This window comes from Quercus lobata, chromosome 3 (genome assembly GCF_001633185.2).
Source record: "Quercus lobata isolate SW786 chromosome 3, ValleyOak3.0 Primary Assembly, whole genome shotgun sequence".
Taxonomy (NCBI): Eukaryota; Viridiplantae; Streptophyta; class Magnoliopsida; order Fagales; family Fagaceae; genus Quercus; species Quercus lobata.
In genome coordinates, this window is record NC_044906.1 from 13,921,418 (window position 1) to 13,945,734 (window position 24,317).

Sequence of the window (24,317 nt, forward strand, 5' to 3'; positions counted from 1 at the left end):
CAGCATTGGGGCTTCTAAATGCCAAATGTTAGGAACATTTGGCATTTAAGCCCCAAAACTACCCAACAATGGGAAGGCCATATGCTATATGCCAATTCCAAATTTGGGATTTAGCTACAGTACCATCTCAAATGTAAGATGGTACTGTAGCTGAATGTTATAAAAAAAAAAAAAATTTTAATACTCTCATTTCTCTTTCCTCTCTCATTTAACCCGGGAATTTCTCTCTCCTCTCTCGTTATTTCTCTTTCTTTTCTCTCTCTTCCTCCTCTCGTTCTGCTCTCTACTCTATCTCAGATCACTTTGTTTCCATATAAAAAAAAAAAAAAATCTCAGATCAGTCTGCTATAAATTTCTCTCATCTCACATCTCTCTTTCTCGTTCAAGGCTTGCACTATAGCTGGGTTTGGTTCGTGGTCACGGCATGGAGATCGGTGGATCGGTGTATCGGTGAATCATGGGTCAGGTGGTGGCGTGGGTTTGGATCGGTGGAGATTGGTGGGTTGCCAATGTCGCCGATGATGGATCGGTGGAGATTGGTGGGTTTTGTGCTTTCGCCGATCTGGGTTTTGTGTGGGTTTTGTGTGGGTTTTGCAGTGAGGCATGGATTGATGTTGGCGGCGTTGGTGGCGGCGTTGATCTGGTGGCGCCGTGGGTCAAATGGTTTCGCCGATCTGGTTTTGTGCTTTCGCCGATCTGGGTTTTGTGTGGGTTTTGCAGTGAGGCATGGATTGATGTTGGCGGCGTTGATCTGGTGGCGCCGTGGGTCAAATGGTTTCGCCGATCTGGTTTTGTGCTTTCGCCGATCTGGGTTTTGTGTGGGTTTTGTGTGGGTTTTATCTTTTGGGTTCAGATGGGTTGGATGTGGCAGTGATCTGGTGGTTTTTTTTTTTTTTTTTCCAATTCCTTAGTTTGGGTTTTTGGTTCCGGTGGATTTGGTGGGCAGTGGGCATGGTGGCGTGGTAGGCATGGTGGTGGTGGTGCGGTGATAATTGGGTTGTTTGGTTGTTGAGAGAGGGACAGATACTCAGAGAGAGAGAGAGAGGAGTGATAGATAAAATTTAAATATTATTTTATTGTAGAATTTATATTATTTTATTGTGTAAAAATATTATTTTAATGAGTAGAATAGGAAAATAAAAGTTGGGATGTTGGGTGTATTGTAAAATGGTATTGTATAATTGATAAAGTAGGTTTTTGGGATGGTAAAATAAGATGGGATTTAAGATCCGGATGTGGATGCTCTAAAGATAGGTTGTAATAGTGTATAAGTTTAGAGAATATATTATTTGGATAAAATGATAAGTGAAAATTAAAGTCAGAGTTTTTCTATCGGTCAAAAATCTTGTTCATTCGATCGAATTGATGATGGAATTATTTATAGACAATCTGCCTCTCTCAATTCCTGTTCGATCAATTGAAAAACGAAAAAAAAGAAAGTTTTCTACAAAATTTTCTTGTAACTGTTTTAAACTTCTTAAAAAGGTTTTAATACCTTGTGGACGTTTTATGAAATATTGTAACTCTCCATTGATACCTATTGAAGGATAATAACTTTTTAGGTATAAATAGTGGTTCGTATTCACTTGGTAACTAACTTCTTATTCTCTCTCAAATTTGTAGTAGCCCTCTAGCTCTCGTATGAGAACAAATATTATCTAAAGATAGCATTTAATTGTGCCTCCAAGTCAATCATATTTTCTATTTGCTTGTTATGTTCATTTTATTCTTTCCCTGTTACTCCTTGAGTTTATAATCCCCAACACAATATAGTACCATCCATGGAAGGTGCTAATAAAGGATCTAACTGCAATTATGAAATTCATTCCATGTTTAAACGTATGCCGAAAGACGAGATCCTGTGTATAGGTCCAATTTATTCCCTCGGATGAAATTATCTTTATAATATGATTAAGCATAAATAGAGAAGTGAAAGGGGTTACTAAAATGAAACAAGAAAGAAGTACTTGTTCATGGGTTCATGGGGCTAGGTCCAGATGACTACCAAATTTTCATCTCGTCATTTGCGGATAATATAATTCTAAACCAGTGAATGTGCATAAAAAAAAAGAAAAAAAAAAAAAACACTCTTATAGCAAGGACTCAGTGGAAGTGCTAAGTAAAATATTTCTTGAAACTGAAACAAAGCAAGACTACCGACTAGACATCTATCTAAATCATAATATGGAGCAACCTACAAAACCATTATCACTGAAAAACCAAAAAGTGAACAACTTGAAGAAGCTAAAGCAACATCTGAGAACTTAAATCCACTAACAACGTGAAACTGGCAGCAATGAAGGTCACATTTCAAACAATAATATTGAAACAACGAATATTCCTTTGAGAAAATCATAAAAACACAAGCTCAAATCTGACTAAATCACAGAGCACATTTATTTATGGAAAACACTGTTCATAACCAAATAACATTGGCAGAAAATTCAAACCATGACAGGAGTACCAAAACAACCATTAAAAAATCAACCTGAGAATTAAAGGGTTTATCATCCCCAAACATCAAACTGATAAACATACAGAGAATATAACACTGTTTATTAAATCTTCAGATTGAAACCCGACTTGATTGTACCAATGTTGAACCAACTAAACATGACCACCACGGAGGCGGAGAACAAGATGCAGGGTGCTCTCTTTCTGGATATTGTAGTCTGCGAGTGTTCGACCATCCTCAAGCTGCTTTCCCGCAAAGATGAGCCTCTGCTGATCAGGTGGGATCCCCTCCTTGTCCTGAATCTTTGCCTTCACATTGTCGATGGTATCAGAACTCTCCACCTCAAGTGTGATTGTCTTGCCCGTCAGTGTCTTCACAAAGATCTGCATACCACCACGAAGGCGAAGAACAAGATGGAGGGTTGATTCCTTCTGAATATTGTAGTCAGCAAGTGTGCGACCATCCTCAAGCTGCTTTCCTGCAAAGATGAGCCTCTGCTGATCAGGTGGGATCCCCTCCTTGTCCTGAATCTTTGCCTTCACATTATCAATGGTATCAGAACTCTCCACCTCAAGTGTGATTGTCTTGCCCGTCAGTGTCTTCACAAAGATCTGCATACCACCACGAAGGCGGAGAACAAGATGGAGTGTTGATTCCTTCTGAATATTGTAATCAGCCAGAGTGCGACCATCCTCAAGTTGTTTTCCAGCAAAGATGAGCCTCTGCTGATCCGGAGGAATCCCTTCCTTATCTTGAATCTTTGCTTTAACATTATCTATGGTATCAGAGCTCTCCACCTCAAGGGTGATGGTCTTCCCAGTCAGAGTCTTAACAAAAATCTGCATTCCTCCACGAAGCCTGAGAACCAAATGAAGAGTAGACTCTTTCTGAATGTTATAGTCAGCCAAAGTCCTGCCATCTTCAAGCTGTTTTCCAGCGAATATCAGCCTCTGTTGGTCTGGTGGAATACCTTCTTTATCCTGAATTTTTGCCTTAACATTGTCAATAGTATCAGAGCTCTCGACCTCAAGAGTAATAGTCTTGCCAGTAAGAGTCTTTACAAAGATTTGCATTCCACCACGGAGGCGGAGGACCAAATGCAAGGTGGACTCTTTCTGGATGTTGTAGTCGGCCAATGTCCGACCATCCTCAAGCTGCTTTCCAGCAAAGATCAGCCTCTGCTGATCTGGAGGGATACCCTCCTTGTCTTGTATCTTCGCTTTGACATTATCAATTGTGTCCGAGCTTTCAACTTCCAAAGTGATTGTCTTTCCTGTAAGAGTTTTAACAAAGATCTGCATACCACCCCTGAGGCGGAGAACAAGGTGGAGTGTAGATTCCTTCTGAATGTTGTAATCGGCCAAAGTTCGGCCATCCTCAAGCTGCTTTCCAGCGAAAATCAGCCTCTGCTGATCTGGGGGAATTCCTTCTTTGTCCTGAATTTTAGCCTTCACATTATCTATTGTATCAGAACTCTCAACTTCAAGAGTAATGGTCTTTCCGGTGAGTGTCTTGACGAAAATCTGCATCCCACCTCTCAAACGAAGAACTAAGTGGAGGGTGGATTCTTTCTGGATGTTGTAATCAGCCAAAGTACGACCATCCTCCAACTGTTTGCCAGCAAAGATCAGCCTCTGCTGGTCTGGTGGGATTCCCTCCTTGTCCTGAATTTTTGCTTTGACATTATCAATTGTATCAGAGCTCTCGACCTCGAGAGTTATGGTCTTTCCAGTGAGAGTTTTGACAAAGATCTGCATCTGCAGATAATTACACATACAAAGAACCATCAGAATCCACTAGAAAATAAAATAAACCAACATAAAGAATATAATAACAGGTATACATTGACATGCTCAAGCATTAAAAAAAAAGGCAAAAAGAAGCAAGAAATCTCATAAGATACTAACACAGCCAGAAGCTAATGACTAAATTAACATAGTGAATGTCCACTGCAGGTAATAAATGAATTGACTGTATAAAAAAATTTATTGAAACAAAACAATTCATCAATTGAGTTAACAAAAACAACAATTCATGGCACCATATCAATCATCAAATTCAAGACAGTCAAAATACTCAAATTAATTGGTAACATTTACCTAGCAAATAATTAGACCTTTGGGGCAAAAGAACATTATTTAACCCACAAGAAAAACTTAGTGGGAAGATAAATACACTAGCCTAAACCTCAAATTATTTGTTGATTAGGGGTATGAACTTTCTTCATTACTTAGTTTTCTGGATCATTCTGGAATTTTAAGTATGACAGAAAATCAGAGCAATTGATCAGTAAATTATTTAATTCATAGAAAAAAAAATACAAACAAGGAGATTATTAAAAACTGTCATCTAAACTCTAAAAACACATAAAATTAGGCAAATCTGATTGAAAATTAGAGCCATCATACAGTAAATCTTGGAATTCATACAAAATAACACAGAAACCAAATGAACAGGTAATGCACAAGCTTGGAGTAAAAGCCCACAATCAAATAATATGCAAAATCTAACTGAGAGAATCAGAGAACATATGCAGTAAAAATAGTGAAAGAATTATACACCTATAAAAACATGAGCTGAACACAAGAATGACATAGAATTACACTAACCCAATTGAAAATCAGAGCCATCAAGCAGTATATCATGAAGATCAGAACCCACCCGAAAAGATATAATCTTTAAAATCACACAGAATTTTTTAATTATTTTTTATAAATTTTTTATAAGTAAAATTATTTGGATTTGATATAAATATTGAAAATAAATATAGTTGCATCAGTGTTCTCCCAAAGCAAAAAGAGGAGTTTTGAGAGATAGCTTTATGAAAAATCAACACGATCAATATTGCTTCAAGGGAACGAGTCATGAGGGAATGGGTAAATCCACAATAACCAGTGAATGAAGCATCTTAGAATCACACAGAATTACACAGATCCGATTGAAAATTAGAACAATCAAACAGTATATCATCAAAATACATGCTGGAAATACGAATACCACATAAGCCAAACAAAAAGATCACAAAATCACAAAAAGAGTGATATAAACCCTAAAATCAAATAGAAATACGCGAATCCAATCCAAAATCAGAGCAATCAAAGAGTGGATCACCAAAATTCATACAAGAAACCAGCATAAATATCATCAATCCATAAAAGGGGCGATCTTAACCCTAAAAATACATGGAAATAAAGCAGATCCGATCGAAAATCAGAGCAAACAAACAGTAAATCACCGAAATTCAAACGAAAACGGACAACATAAAGGCGTGAGATTAACCCTAAATAAACGAGATTCATACAAAAAACACAGAGAATTACAGGAATTCCGATCAAGAATCAGAGCAATTGAGAGAACGAAAATAGTTTAGAGAGAGAGAGAGAGAGTTACCTTGAAGATCAGAGAAGCGAGAAACGAATTCCGAAGAAGAGCTGAGAGAGGAAATTGAAAACCCTAGCTGAGTTCTAGCAAAGAGAGAGAGAGAGAGAGTTGAGAGAGAACGAAATATATAGGAGAGATTGATGGGGGCTATTTATAGGTGAAAGAAATACTATTATATGAGTGGTGGATTGGGGTTAGGATAGGATCCAGTTGGGTAGCGAGTTGAGTTTTTTTAAATCATTTAGGGCCTGTTTGGATAAGGATTTTTCATCACTCAATTTTCGTAACTCAATTTTCATCACTCATCACTCATCACTCATCACTCATCACTCATTTTTTCACACTCATTTGGCAACATCACTTTTATTTTCATCATTCAATTTTTTCACACTATTCATGGGTCCCACAACTGTCAGCCAGTACAGTTTTTTTTTTTTAGCACCCAACTCACAGAAGCTAATATATATATAATAAAAAAAAAAAAAACCAAACCGAACAGCCAACCCAGGAAAAAAAAAAAAAGAAAAAAAAAAAAGAACAACACCAACCCAGAAACTGAACAGCCAACCCAAGAAAAGAAAAAGAAAAAGAAAAAAAAAAGAACAAAGCCAACCCAGAAAGAAAAAAAAAAAAAAAAAAAAAAAAACAGCCAACGCCAACCCAAAAAAAAAAAAAAAAAAAAAGTCAAAAGGTGGTTAAAAGTTGCGACTGTGGGTCTCTCATGTGTGTTTATTTACGGAAATGCCATTGAGTTATGAGTTATGGAAACTGAAAACAGCCTTTTGTTATTTTCAGTTTCCATAACTCATAACTCAAAAATCAGAGAATTGAGTGATGGAAACAGAGTTATGGAAACAGAGTTATCGTTTGGCCAAACAACCTTTTTACTATAGGTCCCACCATTTTTTAGTTATGAGTTATGGAAACAGAGAATTGAGTTATCAAAAAACTCAATTCAAACAGCCTCTTAGGTGTTGTTTGGATGAAGTATGTTTTGAGTGATATGATCCAAAATTCATCACTCATCATCCAAAATTGGTGGGGCCCACAAAAAATATTTTGTTTGGACTCCATCACTTGGTTTTGGTCATCCTATTTTGGTGATTCTATCATTCAAAAAACTGAGTGATGAAGCCCAAAAATGAAAACAGATTCCACTTGTTTTCAAATTTGATCATCCATGACTCAGTGGCACTTCCGTAAATAGGCTGCCTCAGTGGGCCCTTCGACCAATGCATTGTCCCATCAACACTATGCTATGACTGTTGGAGCTGAGACCTGATACACTACACAGTTCTCCGAAATTTTTTTCCACAAAAATTTCCCTCTTCTCACTTCCCTCTCTCAACCTCGCACCATTTTCACTTCCCTATTGACATTCCCAGCGAGCTAGCTCCATGGCACCACAGTCCGTGTTCGAAGACTGAACCAGGCCTAAGAAGTGAGTCCGTGTTTGAAGAACAACGCCTCATCGAAACTCTGAACCAGGCCTGAATCTTCACCGGCGAGTCCACCTCTCCGTCGTCGTGTCCATACCTCTCTCTCCCTTTCCCAGTTGCAATATTATATCCCAGGTGTAGTAAATCTCTCTCTCTCCCTCTCCATTTTCCATGTCCCTGATCTGGTTTGGGTTTTTTGTTGGATGTGAAAGGGGGGTTTTTGATTTAAAGTACTGATGTTGGTTGTGGCTTGTGAGACATGTTGATTGAATTCTTCTCATATGAATTTTTAGGGAAAATTTCTATTATCTTACTCTAATACCATTGGTCCAAAACAGAGCATGTAAGTGAAAAAAAAAAAAACAAATAATCATTTGTATTATAATGCAGATGAGCAATAACCAAGAAACGAGGCATATATATCTTATTCTATTTGATGCTAGGATGGTACTCCGGTAGCATGACGTCTAAGCATGTAGATTTACACTAGGAGAGGTATTGGGTATATGACACTGGATAGGACAGTATATGAGTACACCATCTTACTTTTGCCTCTGTCTGAACGGAAGAGTTGCATTAGTCCACTCTGCAGCTCTAGTTATTCAAGAGGCAACTTTTCTGTTCTTAGGAAAAATATATGCTGTAGTAGATTATGTCCTAAGACTGCTTGGAGGACAATCGACAAAGAAGCAAAAGTCCTCTCAAAAGACTTAAGAAGACTAATAATAATCCATTAATCTTTGCCTCCTAACTAAGCCAATATGGCACATGATAACTCATATGGCTACTCAAAGAGGCAGTGAGTTTTAGAAGCAAAAATGGAAAAAAAAAAATTCGGCGAGTTGCTAAAGTGATGACATGAGTTTATATTTAGAGTTGCATTTTCATATTAAACAATACCACATGGGAGGTTTTGTGTTAAACAATTAACGGTTTTACACATAAAACAATACCACAGGTGGGTTGAGTGTTATACTTAAAACCTCAAGTGGATTCTGTGTTTTTAGAACAAAAAGCAAATAGCAAACAGCAAAGAGGTTTTTTGGATTTTTCCTAAGAAAAATGGTAAACACCCAGTGAAAAATGATTTAAGAGTTTGTGATTTAACATCTATTTAATCTCTTAAAAACCTAGCAATTCTGCCTATTAAAGCCCATAAGAGAAGCCACATGAAATCAAAGACTGTTCAAGTATTGCAAAACCTCTTAAGTGATCCTTGGTAATGGTTTTGTAATCTTTTAAATTTTGGGTTGGGAGAGGCACTCTGTTTTCAGGGGAGATGGGGAAATGAGAACTGAAGGAATTGGGAATTAGTGCGGGTAGACAACAGCTATTACTAACTTGGTGATCAGTTGGGGGTCCCACAAAAAGTGATGAAATATTTGAGTTATTTGGAGTGAAAACAGTGTCCAAACGCAAGGGAGTGAAAATTGGGAAATTTTGAGTGATGAGTGATGAATGATGAGTGATGGGTGATGGGTGATGAGTGATGAAAACTGAATGATGAAAATTGAGTGATGAAAAAGTCCTAACCAAACAAGGCCTTAGACTCGATCCAATCTTGTTATAGTCTAAATTTTCAACCAACCCACTATTTTTGGAGGTTGATGAGTTAGCGATGGTTTGGAAATTTTCCGACTTGCCTATAATAGATTGGTTAAAAATTTTAAGATTAACTCATCCAATACGATCCGCTTACACTCCTATTAATTGTGGTGTGTATCTAATCCATCAATTCAACAAAATCAACCTAAGGCATGGATCGGATGGTGGGTTAGGGTTAGGTTAGGTTTGAACTTTTTTTTTTTAGTCTTGGTTTATAACCCGTCTAATCCAACCTAAAATATATATTGGGTTTAAGTTATATATGGTTTTGGTGTAAATTTTACCTTATTAAAAAGTTAGAATATCGATTAGGTATAATAGGTGATTTGTAATAATTTATTATAAAAAAAATGGTCTAAATCCCCTCTCCCTAAATTTTATCCTATTAAAAATTTAGAATATTATTTAGGCATATTAAGATGAATTGTAATAATTTATTATTAAAAAAATGATCTAATAGTTTATGCCCCCCCCCAACCCCCACCCCTCACATTTTTCTTACAAGAGATGAAACATTTGATCTGAACCTGACCCAACACAATTCATATGGGTTGTGTTAGGTTAGATTCTTGTAGTGGGCCTTTTTGTTATATCGGGCTGGGCTGCCTCCTGTGGTACTTGACCCAAATATTTTGAGTAAGGGAGTTAAGACTAATCTAACTGCAACTCAATTTGGTCCGACTTGTGCGCAAACTATGCCTTATTTGCCAAGAGCAAGCTTATGGCAGGCAGAGCTGTTCTAGATGAGTTGTGGTAGGCAAACATGATAATAATAAAACAAAAAGAGAGTACTTCGGCTTCTTAATTAAAGTGAACAAATAATCCCTAATTAAGAAAAATAATCACAATAACAACAATTACTTTTATAAAGAAAGTAAGGGAATAAATGGGTAGCATATGGGTTAATCAAAAGAAGAAAGAAATCAGATCAAATCTGATCCACAGGACCAAAACCAGAGAGGGAAAAACGTTTCTTCTCAATGCGAATAATCTCCCGGGGAAATCCTGCCGTGGAAATTAATCACTTTGAGGGAAACGGACCTGAATGGTTGGTGCCCAAGAGAATTCCTTGCTTCTGGTAGAGAGCAGGACTTTGAGAGGAAGAGAGGGAATCAACCTATTGGTGCATGTCTGCTGGTCTAACTCTCTATTTTTTCTTTTCTTCCTTTTTTAATTTCCTTCTTTATCTTTCCTTTCTTTCCTCCATGCTTGTTTTCTATTTCGTGGTTTTCCTTAGAGGTTCTTGTTATCGTGATTGTGTTGTCACCTGTGCACGGCCAGGGCCTTCTTTTATAGTGCCTACCGTGACCAGGTTTTACTATTTTAGCCCTTAACCATCTTTGTCTGGTCTAGGTGTACTTGCCGACCACTACTGGTCCGTCTATGTGCCACTCCCTATAACCAGACAAAGAAAGCTATTTTGTTTGTTAGTCTGTAGTGACACCCTTTCCTGCTACGGTGTGGGTGCTCTCTCTCCCTATTTCTCATGGCATGCACTTAGTGGGTCCAACTCAGCCTTACTTCTTTTGGGTGGTATGTCATCCCAGCAGGACACTTCCCCCAAAAGAGTCTGAGTAGGAACCTCAGAATAGGTTTTTCCCCTCTCCCCACCGCCAAACCACGCCCTCTTACCTCTGACCCATGACCTTACCATGTCCCATATTGGCTGGGTACAGGCTGGTGATGTCTGGGCCTTGCACGTGCCTCCTTTCCATGTGTGTCCAAAATCTGCCTGCCGCTCATGTGTTCGCCGTGGTCTGGAGGCTTGCCTGCACTGTCTGCCGTCCGTTCTTAACTTTTTATGTGAGCTACTTTCTAATTTCCCACTCCCCTTAGGGGTTGGACTTTACTTGATGTTGGGCTTTGCCTTCTTTTAGTCTACTCTTTGACTGCTATCATTTCCTGCCAAATCACTCTGTCATTCTTGCTATGACATTTATTTGACACAATCTTGCTGGACCCTTTTGGGCCTGCCGTTTATTCTTTCCCCAGTGGCTCAGTATGGCCATTGGTTTTTTATTACATTACTTGCGAGCTCCTGTATCCTATTTGTTTTCTCTTGGTCATCCTTGGCCCATTTGCTTTTCTTGGGATTCCTTGGCCATTTCCCTAACTCTGTATTCTCATGGGTTTTTACTAACTTCATTGGGCTTCTCCAGCCCAATTACCTTATCCTCATCCTTAGGGTTCATGGGCTTGCCATCAACCCCTTACTTTCTTTGCTTTCATTACTTCGGGTCTGTTGTGGCCCATTCTCACTTTTCCACATCATATACTGCCCATGGGTTTGTTATTTCTCTCTTTTCGGGCTCCTTTAAGCCCATTTGCGTCTTCAAAGCCCATTTATTTATTTCATGAGTCTGTGATCCATTATTCCTACCGCTTGAGCTTAATGGTTTTTCTATCTATTTGCCAACTCCTTTTTGCCCGTGTTGCTGGGCTTCTTCTTTCCTTTTGACTTCCAAAATGACCATCAACAATTCTAAACTTGACAAATTTAAAAATTTTTCTAATCCAACCCATGCACACTCCAAGTAGTGGAAAGTTGAGATAACTTTTTACATGGAAGTGGAGCCACTTCTATTTCTACTACCATTCACAATCAACCAATAATAATTAAAAAGAAAAAAAAAATCATTGAGTATTGCTAAATACATAACAATTTTTCACGAGTGTTGAATTTACATGTTTTTATTGTTTCTTGTCTTAACCCACCACTTACATCACTTTATTATTTATTAATCACAACTTATCACATTGGTAATTAGGAATATATTTTGTCAAAAATGTCGTAACTCTAAACTTATTGTAGAAGGTGAGGCAAGGAATATGACCATTACTTTACTTTGGACATAAGAAAAGAGGAAAAAATGCAAAACAATGTCCTATAATTTTAAATCTATGATAAATAAACTCTTATGCTTTTAATTGTGTCAATTTAAACCTTGTACTTTCATTATCCAAATAATTAAAACCCTTTAATTCACTTTGTTAAATTTTGAGAGAGAAATCAAACATCAATATACTCCAAAGAGAAGCACTAATATTTCATCATATAGAATAAAGGGGGAACTTTACCAAATAAAAAAAAGAAAAAGGAAGTGTGTCATTCTATTTTTCTTTAACTGAATTCACCATTGCCATTCTTCTTTAAAAAAAAAAACAAAAACAAAAACAAAAACAAAACTTTGGCATTCTATTTATCTTTCAATGAATTCAACATAAAACAACATTGTTGTCTTTATAATTCAAAAAAAATGTGTCATTTTTTGTGTGTATTGGTGCCTGTGGGTACCTGCCCCCCATTAATCGGTGTTTGTCCGCTTTGGGAGCCAGTCCCTCACGGTTTTGTCACGAAGGAGTGGGAGCACAGGATTTTTGCCATGAAGTAATTGACACCTAGGCTCACCCGACTCCCACATCGCCTAAGTAACCCTCCCACTCATGGTTTATAAGTTTCTGGAGCGACCATGAGTGTACCACTACTAAGCACAAGTGGTACACTCATGGTCGCTCCAGAAGCTTATAAACCATGAGTGGGAGGGTTACTTAGGCGATGTGGAAGTCGGGTGAGCCTAGGTGTCAATCACTTCACGGCAAAAATCCTGTGCTCCCACCCCTTCGTGACAAAACCGTGAGGGACTGGCTTCCCAAAGCGGACAAACACCGATTAATGGGGGGCAGGTACCCACAGTGCCAAATTTCGTGTTATTAAGAACGTTTAAGAGTGGGATTGTCACAAGTATAGGGTTTAATTAAGGGTTTTGATTGTCATACTCACACTGGTAGAAGTGCAGTTTTAAATTAGGACAATTATAAATTATAGGGTTCAATTTGACACAAGTATAAAACTATAGGACTTTTTTTCAAGAACATATATGTGGGAGATGAGTCTTCCCCAAGAAGGTATTGTTCGCTTTGGGATGGACAGGGTCGACCCTTGCTTCCACCCCATGTAGGATTGAGCAAATTCGTGCGGGTGGAAACAAGGGTAGACCCTGTCCATCCCAAAGCAAACAATACCTTCTTGGGGAAGACTTGTCTCCCACAATATATTATAATTTTTTTTTTTTTTGAGAAGACAATATATTATTGTAAGGACACGATTCGTGGCGGACCGTAACAGTGTTGGGTTCACGCGTAAAAAGGCCCAAACAACATCATTTGTAGAGCGTGGGTTTGAAAAGTTAGGCCTTGGTCACCAGGTGGTGGGTTTTTCGTGATATGCATACATGGTTAGGTCGTCTTCGCCTTAGGAGTCTTTCTCCTGGAGGCGGGCTGGGAGGCTCTGGTTTTTGGCCATTTTTCCCAGCCCCCGTTCTAGATTACTCCTTTTTCCTTTTATACTTGCCTGCGTTCACTGTCCTTCGTCCACGTATAGGGTCAACCTTTCCAAGGCTGATACTTGTCCCATCAGCCCATACCCAAAGTCGTTGGGGGTGGTTGTAAAAGCTGAAGAATACGGCTCTATCAGGTGCAGAGTATCGAATGGCGGTAAGGACAACTTTCCCTGGATATTTTAGATTTTCTTTCAAGCTTAGTCCTATATCGTTTTTGCCCCTCTTTCTGGTGGGACTTTGGGTCTGCCGAGGACTGAACTGTCCTCGGCTGTTCCCCAAGGCCATCTTGTGTTTTATATTATCGAGCTTGGACCATATCCCTCCTCGGCTTAGGCCTTTGGACTCCCCACGGGTAAATGGGCCTGGCCCATAAATTATTTGGGCCCCACAATAGCCCCTCAAAACCCTGCTGTCCAACCTCCTGGTTGGAAAGGGGGTTTTGGTAATACTGAGCCTTTATTATGACTCATTTAATTCGACCTTTTACTAATGCTGGCGGTTCTCTATCTGCCTAGAAAATGTACCGAACTACGAGACATTCTTTTAATCTTATTCCTGACATGTTTTCACCGTTTGGTTATCCAAAACGCGCTTTTAATGACTTCTATTTACGAGACTATTTAAATTCGACGGTTTGTTTGAAGAGGTGGGGAAGTGGAACGGGTACATCTTTGTTTACAGGTTCTTCTGGAAACCTGGACAAATTTAATACCTTCCGTTTTGCCATTCCTATAAGAAGACAAGGAGGAGGCTATCGCTCTCGTATAGAGATCCTTTTTACCCTTCTGAGATCTGAAATCCTTAGCCTCCTTTAGCGTTTACTTTACCCACTAGTTATACACTAAATCATAATACGTTCACCATAACAACGAGTAATGAAGGAACCATATCCCCCCCCGTAAACACCACATTCCAATAAAGCTCGTAATGGCTCGGTCAGGGCAGGGATGGCGAAGACTCAAAATCTATCTCACCTTCCTTTCAGCCAAAATCCAAAGCAGAGTCTCGTCACGTCAAACTTTCGGCGTGACTGAGTCGAGGACACTCATCATCAGTACCAACCGCTCTCTCATGAGCATACCTAACATGACACCAGTGTGTTAGGAGTCAGGACTGAGGCAGAGGCCAAGTGCCCCTGCTTCTTCCTCTCTTCGTTCACTGGTGCCTCATTTTGCCTTTCTTTCTTCTTCTTTCCACCACCAGATCCATCCTGGTACTTTTCCTTCTCCCTCTTTTACTCATTTTTCTTTCTTTTCATCTCTTCCCTCTTCTTCTCCTCCTTCTTTTCATTCATCTCCTCCATCTTCTTCATTCATCTCCTCCATCTTCTTCCGAAGAAGGTCCTTCTCTCGATATGGGGGCTACTGAGAAGAAGGTCCTTCTCTCGATATGGGCGCTACTGAGGCAGAGTTTGGAAGGACTTCGGAGACGAGTTTAAAAAGAGATCTGACTGTTTACTTAATGTATTGCTTTTTTTTTTTTTTTTTTTTTTTTTATTGTTTTAGCAATCTACTTTTTGTATAGGCTTGTCTAAGTCCCTCTTTGTACGTTGTAATACATCTTTATATTAATAAAAATTGTTATCACTTTACTTCATATGTTCTTTTTCTATATTTTTGAAATGATAGCGCAATGCATAGACATACAATCTTGTGAATTCTTTTTATTTTTAAACCGTGGCTGACGTCTAGGGCCAAAGTCCCAGTTAATAAAAAGATCTTGCTCTGTGTTTATAAAAACAATCCGGCTTAATAATAATGAATTGAACAAGTGATACTTAGGGGTGAAACTCCCATTAGGCAGGAAAAGAAAGAACATTATAATGAGCTTACTGAGTCGGCCTGGCGCAATACCGCCGACCTTAGAGTTCAATACTTGGGGCCCTAATCCTTTATCAAAGAGAAAGGCGCTATTATGAATTTGCAAGTGCTGTTCGGCACAATAATATAGCATTTGAATCAATGACACCTAGGGCCAAAATGCTTGCTAAGAAAAAGATACCACCACGACTTTAATAGAGTTGTTTGGCACAACAATGCCGACCTGTGAAAAACGATACTTACCCCAAAACTAGCCGAGATGATAGCTCAATGCCCGATGCAGTGTAGGAAGTAACCATCCGAGGACATATCACCCGCAAAATGAACTGCCCCCCTATGCCACTGAATAGTGGGGTGTTTCATCATCTTCTTAACACTCCTATTGGCACTAACCTTTTACAGTATTTGAGCCGAGGATTGAGTAACTTAGAATTATTATTAAGTAGCCAACCTTACAAAACTCAATCTTTTTCTCATTTAAGTAGTTGGTTTCCCCATAGGCTTGAGTCCGAGGACCATGCAATGCCTTGGTTCTGTCCAAAACCCAGTTTTCTCATCCAAGTAGTTGGTTTCCCCATAGGCGTGAGTCCGAGGACCATGCAATGCCTTGGCTCTGTCCAAAACCCAGTTTTCTCATCCAAGTAGTTGGTTTCCCCATAGGCTTGAGTCTGAGGACCATGCAATGCCTTAGATCTGTCCAAAACCCAGTTTTCTCATCCAAGTAGTTGGTTTCCCCATAGGCTTGAGTCCGAGGACCATGCAATGCCTTGGTTCTGTCCAAAACCCAGTTTTTTCATCCAAGTAGTTGGTTTCCCCATAGGCTTGAGTCCGAGGACCATGCAATGCCTTGGTTCTGTCCAAAACCCAGTTTTCTCATCCAAGTAGTTGGTTTCCCCATAGGCTTGAGTCCGAGGACCATGCAATGCTTTGGTTCTGTCCAAAACCCAATTTTCTCATCCAAGTAGTTGGTTTCCCCATAGGCTTGAGTCCGAGGACCATGCAATGCCTTGGTTCTGTCCAAAACCCAGTTTTCTCATCCAAGTAGTTGGTTTTCCCATAGGCTTGAGTCTGAGGACCATGCAATGCCTTGGTTCTGTCCAAAACCCAGTTTTCTCTTTGCGTGGGACCTTGGCTTTAGGGGAGTTAGCTCCTCGGCCAAGCCCCTAGAGTTATCCATGCGATTAACGCCACCTAGCGTAGCCCCTAGTCAAGAAGCGTAGCCCCTAGCGGAACTTTACACTAAAACTCTATAACCAGTTGTTAGAAACGACAAAGGAACTCTCTCGACTTACCGCCTATGCCAACACACAAGCCTTTTCCACAGACGGCGCCAATTGTAAGGACATGATTCGTGGCGGACCGTAATAGTATTGGGTTCGCGCGTAAAAAGGCCTAAACAACATCATTTGTAGAGCGTGGGTTTGAAAGGCTAGGCCTTCGTCACCAGGTAGTGGGTTTTTCGTGATATGCATACATGGTTAGGTTGTCTTCGCCTTAGGAGTCTTTCTCCTGGAGGCGGGCTGGGAGGCTCTGGTTTTTGGCCATTTTTCCCAGCCCCCGTTCTAGATTACTCATTTTTCCTTTTATACTGACCTGCGTTCACTGTCTTTCGTCCACATATAGGGTAAACCTTTCCAAGGCTGATACTTGTCCCATCAGCCCATACCCAAAGTCGTTGGGGGTGGTTGTAAAAGTTGAAGAATACGGCTCTGTCAGGTGCAGAGTATTGAATGGCGGTAAGGACAGCTTTCCCTGGATATTTTAGATTTTCTTTCAAGCTTAGTCCTATACCGTTTTTGCCCCTCTTTCCGGTGGGACTTTGGGTCTGCCGAGGACTGAACTGTCTTCGGCTGTTCCCCAAGGCCATCTTGTGTTTTATATTATCGAGTTTGGACCATATCCCCCCTCGGCTTGGACCTTTGGACTCCCCACGGATAAATGGGCCTGACCCATAAATTATTTGGACTCCACAATTATAATTTATTGTGTAATAATTCAAACTAAAGTAGTGTTAACAAAAAAAAGTTACATTTTTAAATAACAATAATGACAAATATTTAAATAACACTAAATTAAATTTGGTAAAGAAATTTCTTAATTTGTTTAGTGTTGGTAAAAGTGGCAATGTTTGACATGACCGACAAACACAAGCCACATGACACTATTTTTTGTGAGTTAATGTTTGGTATAAATGAATTTAGGGTAAAATACTATTTTAGTTCCTAAATATTAGCAAAAGTTTGTTTTTCATCATTAAATTTTAAAAAATTCTTTTTATTCTTTACAAACTTTGTAAATAGTATTTTTAATAGTATAGAAAAAAAAAATAGAGATGAAAAAAGAATATTTTTCAACAATTTAGAAATGAAAAACAAACTTCGATAAAGTTCAAGGACAAAAGGTAAAACATTTTCAATAGTTTAGAGATAAAAAATAAACTTTTCAATAATTATATGACAAAAAAAAAAAACTTTTAAAGTTTAGAGATAAAAATAAACTTTTAGTAAAGTTTAGGGATCAAAATAATATTTTATCCATAAATTATATCAAAATGGGTCAACATACTTTAACATGATTAATAATAAATATATTAATTTCTTGTTGACCTACTTGACTCGCATCAATGCGAAATAACTCTTTATTATTTGTATCAAGATAGATTGACCCATTTTTTAAAAACTCTTTAGATACTTATTTTTAAGAAAATAAATCTAATCCTATTTTGCTTTCAATACAAATGAAGCTCATTAAGCAAATATAATTTCTATCAAATTTGAAAATATAAAAATAAAAATAAAAATTAGTTTCTATGAGAAATTAATAAAGTCTGGTTTGTTAAAGGAACAGATATCATATTAGACAAGGACAAATATCATATCCTACAACAAAAATAATGAAGATAAAAGGGGAAGAAAGGAGGATAAAATCAAGCAAAATAGTTTTTACTTCTAGATAATTGGGCTGTTACTAAGCAAACCACAACAGCTCCTAGTACAAGAAATTGATTTGATTGACAGATCTGCATTAAACAAATATATAATCCACATTAACACAAACTTCTAGTAGTAATGTAGGTTTAGCCACAAAATTATATAAGCCAAGTTCACCATTTTAACAGGTTGCTACAAGTGGCATCCCTTAATTAAATTGCCTGTAGTATTGGAGGCTGCACAAGAGGAGCTTCAACACTAGATGGGGCAATGTTCTTGAGAGGTCCTTGAAGAGTAGCAAGCACGCAAACAGACACACACAGAGGGAGAGAGAGGGAGAAGATCTGGTATTCATTCATTTAACTTGGAATTCATTTATTTTTCTCTCATTCTTTGAACTGCCATTCCCTACGGCACATTGGGCAATGTGCTTGCGAGGTCTGTGAATTCACCCATTTCAAGATGCAATGAAGATGGAACGCATGGTTGCATGCACCCCAAACTGCAAGATAATACTAAACATCAATACTTACTCTCATAAAATTTCCCAAACTACTACCGAAGGCAGAAGTCAATTCTTTCTTCTTCTTCTTTTTAATTGTGATCAGTAAAAAGAATTTATTCAAAAAGGTACGCAACCTTTTTTTTTTCCCCCCTTTTTTGGGGAGGGGAGGGGAGAAGGGGAGTTGTGTTTGGGGCACTGAATGTTAAAAATACTATAAACTGTTGGGAGAAGGAGTATAAGATTTAACTTTCTGAGATGACATATTTTCAGAGATCCAGCAACAAAAGCATGTGGAGAAAAGGCATGGAAAGAAACAACCTCAGTGTAAAATGCTTTTTTAAACTACAATATATGCAAATCTAAATAAACAAAGATACTACAATCACATGGCTAGTAAATACATATAAGAAGATGTCAATTTCTATATGCAATTGTCTCATCCCTTAGATGCAATTCAAAATGATTCAATTAATACTGTCAGCTACGGTTTTTTTTCTTTCTTTCTCCCCCTACCTTTGTTCCTCCCTCTCTGTTAGTACACAACAGTAGCACTGCCCTTGTACTGGTCAAACATCCCAGAACCATAGTTAAAAAAATAAGGCATTGCTGCAATCAGCATAGGATTTAAGCTACATTAAGGGCATGCCATAAAAGGAAAAAAATAAAAGGTTGACATGTTGAAAGTATAAACTGATTTTACTTAGAGAGAGAGAGAGAAGACTCATTCGAGGAATTCCTTAAGTTAGGAAATTAAAAAACGGAAGACAAAATGGCAAAACATGTAAACAAACTGAAATTGCATCAAAGATAATGTATGTTACTTACTTAGTGGGCAATCATCCCCAGGAAGCTTACAATCAGGACAACAACCATCAAATGCCATCCTACAGATGCCACATGTTTCATCCTGGGCATCCCAAGTCCATGAAGCAACACCATGCCACCTATTATTAACACAAGGGAAAAAATTATGGCTCTGCAGCAACACATTATAAACAATATCGACAGTATTATATGTGCTAAGGAGTTCCAATCATGACTTATCAACAAAAAAAAGGAGTTCCAATCATGAGAATGTCTTGATTAAAAATAAATCTTCATCCAATCTAAGAAATTTTAAAGTACACTAATCACATATACACATAAAGGTCATATATCACACGATTAATTATAAGTTCATCAGTGAAAATAAAAGATATACAAGAGATAAAGAGAACATACTCTGTTTGAAAGCCCGGCAAATATTCACAAAGAGAATTGAATCAAGGAAAAGCTGTTTCCATAAATGGCCCAAACAAGAATTTACAACTAACTTAAGAACAAAATCAATTTGTAAGAGGAAAAGGCACAATATCATGGCAAGGATACGTAAGAGCTTGACTTTCATCCTCCTTTCCTGCAAAACCAGAAACCAATTTTTTCAGAACAGTTAATATGAACAATATGATCGCATACGGCCACACACTTTAAAAATACATAAAACCCTCTCAAAAAAAAAAAAAAAGATATGAAAAATATCTACCACATATGTGGCAGAGGAATACTAGGATTCGTGATGGTCAAGTCAAAATAAAGGAGAGCCTTCATTGAATGATTAGAGAAAATGTTAGAACCAGGGATGGTTTAGTACTTCAGATGCTGACATAACTCCACTTTCAACTGGGAAATAGCCTGTTAAACTTAGGACACAATCATTTTCATAGATGATTGGGTAGCAAGCACTACCAGTAGTCCCTGCAAGAACATGAACCATCATGGAAATGATGGAACCGATTGGTATCTCTCACAATGATTTCTCTGTCCACCAACTTTGACACAAACTTGATTGCTGAATGACAATCACCACAAACTCTAATATTTTTCTTGATTCGTATAGGAGAACCTGGAGGAGTTTTGAGAAGGGAAAATGCTAGAGCAAGCTTCTCACTATGGTACTGCAACTTTACTTCCCTCTCGTGCTGATCCACAAACAAAAGCACATGGCTAGTGTCTGGGACATATCCAATCTCCTTGATCTTCCCACTGATCTCTTCCCATTTCCTATAGATATCCTCTCTTTGTGGGTGGGCATCATCATTTGCCACAAACAAATGGACTGCATTCTCAATCTCCACCCAACTACAAGCAGGCTCCTTCTTCACCCCGCTCTCTTTCATCATCCTTCTCACTTTCGCAACATCACCCCATCTTCCAGCAGAGGCATAGATATTAGAGAGCAACACATGGGGCCCTGAATCATATGGATCAAGCTCAAAAACATGTTCAGCAGCATAAGCACCTAACTCCATATTCTTATGCATCCTACAAGCACCAAGTAAGGCTTTCCAAACTGCTGCTGTGGGTTCAATAGGCATTTCTCTTATGAATTTCAAGGCTCGATCAAGAAGACCAGCTCGACCAAGAAGATCAACAATTGTCACATAATGTGAAACTCGTGGTTCAATCATGTGCTTCTTCATCAATTCAAAATAATATAGTCCTTCATCTAAAAGCCCGGCATGGCTACAAGCAGAAAGAACACAAAGGAAGGTTACGTGATTAGGTTCAATTCCTATACTTAACATTTCTTCAAACCATTGCACACTTTCCTTCCCGAGCCCATGTTGTGCATATCCAGTGAGCATTGAATTCCAAGAAACCAACTCTTGTTTCACCAATCTATCAAACACCTTTTTTGCATCCTCAATGCTTCCTGATTTTGCGTACATGTAAAGAAGAGTGTTTCCTACAAAAGAAACAAGCTTACCCCCTGATTTTATCACATGTGCATGAATCCATTTGCCTTGCTCAAGAGATCCAGTGCTTGCACAAACACTAAACACACTCGAATAGGTGAAATGAGTTGGTTTAAAATCTGCTCTCTGCATCTCCCGAAACATACTTAAAGCATGCTCTCCTTCACCCTTCCTAGCATGCCCAGCAATCAAAGCATTCCACGATACCTCGTTCTTGCTTACCAACCCATCAAAGACTACTCGGGCTTCATTTATTAGATTAAATCTAGCATACATGTCCACAAGAGAACTCCCCACATAAACATTGGAATCATAACCATACTTTAAACAAAAGGCATGAACTTGTCGACCATGTTTATCATTAGGCCTGGCCCCAGAAGCCTTTAACAAGCTAGACAAAGTGAATTGATTTGGTTGAAAGCCAAAGTGAAGCATCTGAGGAAACAAAACAAGTGCATCCTCAGCATGATCATTCTGAGAATAGCCAGAAATCAAGGCAGTCCAAGTGACCATGTCTTTACTAGGCATTTCGTCAAACAGTTTACGAGCATCATCCAAAGCACCACACTTGGCATACATGTTGAGAATGGTATTAAGAATAACAAGGTCATCCTTGAACTGGGAATGTACAATGTGGGAGTGCACAGCTCTTCCTTCTTTAACCTTCACAAAATGGGTACATTTCTTTAGCAAATTATTGTATAGAGCACGATTGGCTTCCAATGAACCACGATCAATTAAGTCAAGTACATGAAGCCCCGTAGGGGAATTACGGATCTGGCTCCTGCGGAGAAGGTCCTTGTCTTGTATGATGCAAGAACTAGAGCCACAACAATCTTCTTCTTCTCCTTCTGAGGCCTCGAAATCAGTGAAACTAGCTAGAGTTGCATATGACCCAAACCGCGTAGATATTGACATTTTGTTTGGAATTCCAAAACAGCTTTTACCATGTAAAATTGCATTGTACAAGGTAGATTTACTAGTACACAATATAACTATATGCTTGTTCATGATCTGAGCTAGGTAGGCATCAAACAAAGACAATAGAAAAAAAGGAAAAAAAAAAAAATAGTATTAGGGTCTTGTTATTTCAATTTACCTTAAAATCATAGAATTAAGGGATAGCAATTTGAAACCATACAAGTTACAATAATCCAGGACATGGGTTCTTTGGTTTAAGAAACTAAAGCAAACAGAACACTTAAAAATCCAACCTTTAGATTCATGTTTTTCATCTGCACACTTCTTCTTTTTATTTTTTTCTCACTAACCAAACAACATACAAAAAAGGGCCGGTCCTTCCCTTAGGCGAGTTAAGCAATTGCCTAAGGCCCCCAAAATTTTAGAAAAGAACCGGGTAGTAGAGGATTTAGTTTCAAAAGAATTACAAAAAAAATCTGGCACATCCTTTTAACCAAAAAAAAAAAAAATTTTGGTAAATCCTATTAAACATTGGTTCTAAACAAAATCATTGACCAAAAAACAACCAGATAAACTACAAATCCGGTCTAAGAGATTAACCACAAAACAATCACAAATAAATCCACTCAAAACCCTAAAAAATTTACCTTTCTCTCTAGTCTCTGCTCTCCGCCTCTCTCTAGTCTCCAGTCTCCACTGTTCAGTCTGTTCTCATCTCAGCCTCTCTCTGATTCTCTGCTCTCCGCCTCTCTCAAGTCTCAACTGCTCACCTCACCGTATCAAGTTCTGAGGTTCAGGAATCAGGTATAAAATTATAAATATTTGGGCTTTTATTTGTTAAGAATTTAAGATAACTTTGTTTATTTGGGCCCTCTCTGTCCCTGGCTGGTTTTGTAACTTTGTTTATCACTTATCAGTTTATCATTATGGCTGCCTGGACCCTCCCTGGACTGGGCGTTTAGTTTGGGCCTTCAAGTTTTTTTTTTTAAAGCCTGCTTTTTTTTTTTTTTTTTTTTTTTGGTTATAGATAGGATTTTTTTTTTTTTTTTTTGGTGGGTGGGTCTTATTAATAAGTCTTGTGTCAGTGTTATGACTGTGCTTAAATTTTTGTTATGCTTGTACTTAATTTTTTTTTTTTTAAATTTATATATGTTGAGATTGCTAAAAACTTGTTATTGTTTAGTGAAACTACAATAATACTTTTTATATAAATCATGTTCTATTTCTCATTTGCTCTACACTTGAAAGTTATTTTTTATTTTAGTCTTTATAAATATATTGTTTGATTAAAAATGTCTACTAAAATATATGCATCTGAATATGAAAAACTTAAAAAAAATTAATTAATTGAGTCTCAAAAAGGATCAATGGATAAATTTGTTATTAGTAATAAAAAAAATATAACACAAAATTTAGATGAAAATATCACAAATGAGCAAGAAATTCACCAAAATAATTTAGAAGAAAATGAAAATAATGATGAAAAATATTATATAAAAATATTAAATAAACATTAATTTAATTAATATATAAGTATAAAAAAGGCCCCATTTTTAGTTCTCGCCTTATGCCCCAAAATGTCTAAGACCGCCACTGCATGAGTATTAAACTACATGGCGTTTGTTTTGTTTTATTTATTTATTTATTATTATTATTTTTTAATTTAAGGATTGCATAGGGATTTAATAAGAGATGGACCCGATAATGAGTCATGTGACTTAAATAATTTATGAGAATTGTTTTTTTAACCGCTATGTAGTGGTTTGCAATCTATATTTATATATATCTAAAAGTTGAAGTATAATATTTATCGTTGTTACGCTCTAGTTGAGCCATATCAGCGTCCATGTCATTATCTTTTTTATTAGTTCAGGTAAACGGCATATCATGGGTATTAAACTACATGGCGGTTTTTATTATGTATTTATTTATTTTTAATTTAAGGATCGCATAGGGATTTAATAAGAGATGGACCTTGTAGGGTCACGGATTGGGGCCTAAGCTCAAAATGTATGAAGTTTTGGTCTAATGAGCCCAATACAATGCATTTGTAGAGAATGGGTTGGAAACTTGGATCTTAGCGAATCAGACGATTGACCAACAGGTCTTGATGATAAAGAAAGAAAGATAATGTAGATTTACTAGGAAGAGACGTCCTCGGATAATCTGAGGACATTGATTCTTCT

The 24,317-nt window shown here is 37.9% G+C and overlaps 3 protein-coding genes and 1 non-coding gene across 6 annotated transcripts; all 4 read right to left on the bottom strand.

Annotated features, from left to right (window-relative positions):
• Positions 1 to 2,373: 2,373 nt before the first annotated feature.
• On the bottom strand, positions 2,374 to 5,975 carry LOC115979299 (polyubiquitin-like). The gene is made up of 2 exons (XM_031101313.1): positions 5,846 to 5,975; positions 2,374 to 4,212 (listed from the first exon to the last, which is right to left on the bottom strand). Exon 2 carries the CDS (start codon positions 4,210 to 4,212, stop codon positions 2,608 to 2,610), a length of 1,605 nt encoding a protein of 534 aa, XP_030957173.1. The 5' UTR covers positions 5,846 to 5,975; the 3' UTR covers positions 2,374 to 2,607.
• Positions 5,976 to 7,925: 1,950 nt separating this feature from the next.
• On the bottom strand, positions 7,926 to 8,037 carry LOC115983046. Its single transcript, XR_004089851.1, has one exon. It is a non-coding gene; the product is annotated as a small nucleolar RNA U19 (small nucleolar RNA).
• A 9,924-nt stretch (positions 8,038 to 17,961) lies between these two features.
• Positions 17,962 to 22,794, bottom strand: LOC115980085 (anaphase-promoting complex subunit 11). Of its 2 annotated transcripts, none has more exons than XM_031102353.1 (5): positions 22,779 to 22,794; positions 19,844 to 19,871; positions 19,697 to 19,709; positions 19,301 to 19,419; positions 17,962 to 18,472 (listed from the first exon to the last, which is right to left on the bottom strand). In XM_031102353.1, exons 2-5 carry the CDS (start codon positions 19,860 to 19,862, stop codon positions 18,357 to 18,359), a joined length of 267 nt encoding a protein of 88 aa, XP_030958213.1. In that variant the 5' UTR covers positions 19,863 to 19,871; positions 22,779 to 22,794; the 3' UTR covers positions 17,962 to 18,356. The 2 variants fall into 2 exon arrangements, with proteins under 2 accessions (XP_030958213.1, XP_030958214.1); XM_031102354.1 differs by lacking the exon at positions 22,779 to 22,794 and adding an exon at positions 19,998 to 20,080.
• On the bottom strand, positions 17,962 to 22,905 carry LOC115980084 (pentatricopeptide repeat-containing protein At3g24000, mitochondrial). 2 transcript variants are annotated; one of them, XR_004089311.1, is made up of 4 exons: positions 22,779 to 22,905; positions 19,844 to 19,871; positions 19,301 to 19,419; positions 17,962 to 18,472 (listed from the first exon to the last, which is right to left on the bottom strand). XR_004089311.1 is itself a non-coding variant. In XM_031102351.1 (2 exons), the coding sequence occupies exon 2, from the start codon at positions 22,219 to 22,221 to the stop codon at positions 20,197 to 20,199; it is 2,025 nt and encodes a 674-aa protein (XP_030958211.1). In that variant the 5' UTR covers positions 22,222 to 22,224; positions 22,779 to 22,837; the 3' UTR covers positions 20,161 to 20,196. The 2 variants fall into 2 exon arrangements, 1 of the variants encoding a protein (XP_030958211.1); XM_031102351.1 differs by lacking the exons at positions 17,962 to 18,472; positions 19,301 to 19,419; positions 19,844 to 19,871 and adding an exon at positions 20,161 to 22,224 and having other exon boundaries at positions 22,779 to 22,837.
• Positions 22,906 to 24,317: the final 1,412 nt, after the last annotated feature.